The sequence below is a fragment of the Octopus bimaculoides genome, chromosome 13 (assembly GCF_001194135.2).
Source record: "Octopus bimaculoides isolate UCB-OBI-ISO-001 chromosome 13, ASM119413v2, whole genome shotgun sequence".
Lineage (NCBI taxonomy): Eukaryota > Metazoa > Mollusca > Cephalopoda > Octopoda > Octopodidae > Octopus > Octopus bimaculoides.
In genome coordinates, this window is record NC_068993.1 from 63,003,984 (window position 1) to 63,008,881 (window position 4,898).

The window sequence follows — 4,898 nt, forward strand, 5'->3', positions numbered from 1 at the left end:
TATATATATGTGTATATATATATATATATAATTATACCTTGGTCAGTACCCGCATCAACGAACGTATTAAACAGGTTAACTTCGCCACAATCAAAATTATCATGATATCACTCAAATAATCCTAACATATGTATAATTTATATAAATAGCATTGTAGTTTATTGATTTCCCTGTATTGTATTACCCTTGTGGCAAACAAATTATTATAAATGTTTAAATCGTTTAGAGACGTTTTGCCGGGAAACCGAATGTCTAACACACACACACACGCAAAACCGTTTAAGGCGTGTGAAAAAGACCCCTAACGTAATGTTAAGTGACATCAGTATTACCAATTCCATTTTTTATAGTAACCAACGAGGGAGATAAGCGAGTGGTTATTTGACCTGCTAAAAATAGCCGCTAAATCTCTAGCAAATTACACTGTACCGTCTTAAATAAAGATGTATTGATTAATGTCAGCTCTGACGATAATAATAAATTAAAAACACATTGGTCATTGCTTGATAGCCTTTGATCAAAGGTCTGCTAAATTAGCGCTGGCTTGAGGCTAAAGTGAAAAACAAAATTCCTTTTTAACAACCTCGGATTTGTAAATTATAAAAGTAGAAACAGGATTAGAAAATATGAACAACCTTCGCTAAAATTAAGTAAATATTGAAAACGAATACATCCCTTCTCATTTTGGTTATATATTACCCTAACAGTTTCATCTTTCCTAGTTATCTACAATGGCTTTGTGACAAAGGAATTATTATTATTATTCCTTATTTTATTTCGCATTTCTGTTGATATACATTCGCTTGGGACGCACCTCCGTGTTTACAGTCTGTAGAAATAACGTTGACAATCTATTTGTTTTGTAGTCGGAAACCAGGCCTGCTCGAGCAGAACGATGATCAAATGTATTCCATTCCAGTCGTGAACATCTCAACCTTTTGAATGTCTAGGAATACATGTATGCGTCCAGTCTTATTTTTTAAAACTGGATGTGAGGGTTGGGGTGGGGACAGAAACTCACTGCTTTACAGTAAAACAAAGAAGAAATTGATAAAACAAATACCAGAAGAAAAAAAGAAAACAAAACAATAAGGAGGTTAGGGGTATATTCGAAAAGAAATTATAATTATAGATAAACAGAGTCTGCAGATAAATTCGGCTTGAATTCTTTGTAAGGAACATCTCACTTCCATTTTCGCCAAAATATGAGATTCGAACGTCACATGCGATCTTATTTCTCCGCTCTGAGCCAACTATAGAACCACCACGATGGTGTTAGACTTGCTAGAAATAACAGCCAAATCCCCTTCAAATCACACCTTTTCGTGTTCAAATAAAAGATACAATAGATAATGTAGTTCCTGATATATAAATAGAATTTAAAAAAAGATGAGATGGTCACGACTAGAAAGCCTTTATTCACAGATTCACTGCGCTTGGATCAGAGCTGACAACGTTAGAAATATTTGTACTAATATCAGAAATCATCATTATTATGAAATTCAAATCCCACGAGTTCAACTTCACCTGTCATTTTTCTAGGATCGATAAAATAAAGAACAAGTGACTGCCGAGGGAGATTAAATCGATTATTCTCTGCCCACAAAATGATAGGCCTACATTAGAAATTATTATTATTATTATTAATACGTTCCGTGTTCAAATTCCACCGAAGTCGATTTCACCTCTCATCCGGGGTCGACAAAATAGGTACCAGTTGAACACTGAAGTCATGTAATCGACTTTACCTTCCCCCTCTACCAAATTTTGGACCAGCATTATCATTACCATTATTATTATTATTATTATTATTGTCATCATGATTGATTAAATTCAATCTTACTATGTTCGACTTTGCCTTCCATGTAAGGTCGATAAGATAAGTACCAGTCATATACTGGTATTATTAGAATTCAATTGGCTATTCATCCCTCCGTCCGTCCCTCCATCCATCCTCTAAAAATATGAGAAGAACTAATTGCCTTTGTAGTTAAGGAGGATGCAGGTAAGGTTACAGCAGTAAATTCTCATCGACCTTACTTCGCAACTCGACTCAAATTCCCAGTTGGAACAATTTAACCGAACCGCATCCGAAAAAGAGCCATCATCTAGGAAAGCCTCTATGCGGTCGTTCAACCTGCTAGAAACAACAGGCGAATTTATCAAGTACCTAACATCTTTGAAAAATAGAAATTTAATAAAATAAAAAAGAAGAAAGGCTGCACTGTATAGTAATCTATGAGGGACAGACAGGACATGCTTGTCCACAAGACGGTAGGTGTGTTTCATCAGATGAGCAGGGAATAAACAACAAACGTCGTTTTCGTCTCTTTAATTGCAAAGAGTAAAGCATGCAGGTCACAACACTCCGAGAAGAAAAAGAAAATATAAAAACCAGACTTATTATTTATGTTAATGTAAGCTTTAAAAAAATGTTTTCATTCATAGGTTGTGATTTCGAATCCCGCTCCAGGCGTTTCCTGTGTGGTTTTATTATAAATTGAAATAAATTCCATGCAAAATGACAAGATGCCTCGCACAAATTCATTCCTCCTCCTTCTTCTGTATATAAAACTTGGTGATTTTTACAAGATTACTAAGAGGAAACCCTACCTATCTAGCTAAAATTTAGAGACTTTGTCTCTGTTTTTACCTCAGGGTCGCCCCCCCCCCCAATGCCTCAGCAGACATCTAAAAACAAACAACAGTAACTAACTTGACTAATTATGGATATGTCTAGGACTACATTATCTGTGTCCTTTACGTAAGACGGAATATGGAGATTGTGACTACTATTTCTAGCAGATTTGTTGACGACTCGAGGTCCCCCCCCCCGCAGCTATCACTACTATCGATCAACCACCGGGATAGGAAGCCAACTCTACGGCAGCTAAACACTCCCACCAAAACTCTCTCCGGCAGCTGAATAAACCTTTAGACATAGAGATGAGGCACACAAACTGATGTGACCGGATGAGCGACGCCAACGAAACGCCTGGAGCAGAAATGGAACCACGAACCTTCAACCTTTTTATTCCAACACCTTTAAAACCATGCGACCATTTCGAAGGAGGTCTCCCCTCCTTATATAAACAGAATTCTTGCATCTTTTTCTTTTTTTCTTTTCTTTATATAAATAAGAGATATTATGATAAAAATTCCAAAGAAACTTACCGAACTTCACATGTCCAAAGTGTACGAATTTATTGAGTATCACAGTTAAGATTAATCCGAGAACTCGCGAGTTGTAATAGGTAATATATATCGTCCACACCATCACTGCACATAAAGCAATTAATAACCAGTAAAGCGAAGACTGGGGTAGTTCTTCTTCGATTCGATCGAAGAGAGACGTATTCGCACTAGACATCATGTTTGATCACATAAAAAGGTGACACAAGATAATGAAGAGATGTTGTGTTTACTGTCTTCTTCTTCCTTCAGCTTAACAAATATAGAAGGAATTCCGTAATTAAATCTCAAAGAAATCCAAATTTCATTACTTCGAACACAATTTTTTTGTTTTTGTTGCTATATTTTGAAAGTGTTTATTTACTTGTAGATGTAATAGAATTCGTAAAATTACTAGGGTAACTTATTTTTCAAATATATATATGTATGTATGTATATGTATGTGTGTGTTATTTATTGTTAGGTAAAGTAGCAAATCAAAAATAAAAGACAACACAAAGAATTTTAAATAGTTATTAAATACAGGGACACAGGTTAGAAAAGAAATAACATTAAAATACTCTAGTAGCAAGCAAACAAGAACACACAAACAAGGTACATAAACCTAATGGTATATAATAATAATAATATGTATGTATATTTCATGTATGTATATTTCATGTATAACTGTGTGGTTGTATATTAATATATATTGAAGGTGGTATAGGTTTTTTTTCTTTTTTTCCTTTTACGTTTCTTAGTCCAGTGACAGCAGCAGTTGAAATTGTAATAATAATCGTGGTCGTAGAAGAGAATAATTGACGGCAATCGGACATAAACATCTGCCATGCCCGCCGCTCCAGAAACAGATCTCCAGGTGAAATAGATCGTTCATGCTAATATAATATAACCAATTAAGATGTCACAAAACGATTTATCTTTCCCCTTGTGGAAGAAATGGTGAAGCTCAAAGCTTCCACTTTCAATCGTTTGGTATTGCATGAGTCATATCTACCTAAATTGCCGAATAAATTTGGAGACGGACGGAACAGAGTCTTCTCGTCGCTCGCTGCTGTCTGCTGCTGCTGCCATTTTTTTACGTTTACCTCCCGTTATCTGTCCGCCGACCTGGCCGACACGCGACGATATTGATTCGTAGAAATTTCAAATTGCAACAAATTGCTTCGAAATGAATTTAGAAATTTATAATTTATATATTCGACGAATGTCAAGTCGAAAATATTGGGTTTTGAATGATATGAGAAAAAAAATAAATAATCCGTTTGATGAAACCAGACTATTGTTTCTCCACTTCCGGTAATTTGTAAACGAACGTGACCGGGGTTTGTGAGGTATTTATTTATAGTTGGCCTAGCAGACACATTTTTACATATATGTGTATGCATGTATGCATATATATATATATATATATATATATAAATATGTTAGGAATATCCCATTTTATTTCTCTTAATATCTCATGTTTTTGTCTTTGCATTGAATAATAAATGCATGCACATTTATATTTATGTACTTACGTATGTATGTATGGATGTATGGATAGATGTGTGTATGTGTGTGTATCTATATTTATCTTGAAGATGTATATGTGTGTATCTATATATCAATATGTATCTTACAAGTATAATATAGGTGTAAATATACATACATATGTGTGTATGTATGTGCGTATGTATGTATACATGCGTCTATGTATGTATGTCTAC

General features: G+C 34.7%; 1 protein-coding gene across 7 annotated transcripts in view; it reads right to left on the bottom strand.

Annotated features, from left to right (window-relative positions):
- The window catches only part of LOC106884293 (bridge-like lipid transfer protein family member 1), a 213,773-nt gene extending 209,359 nt beyond the window's left edge, over nucleotides 1-4,414 (bottom strand). For 6 of the 7 annotated variants that reach the window (XM_014935660.2, XM_052972555.1, XM_014935618.2 and 3 more), the window contains exon 1: nucleotides 3,175-4,414. In XM_014935660.2, coding sequence (XP_014791146.1) covers nucleotides 3,175-3,373 — 199 coding nt within the window. In that variant the 5' untranslated portion in view covers nucleotides 3,374-4,414. The remainder of the gene's footprint in view (nucleotides 1-3,174) is intronic. The other variant, XM_014935627.2, reaches the window with a different exon arrangement.
- Between the last annotated feature and the right edge of the window lie 484 nt (nucleotides 4,415-4,898).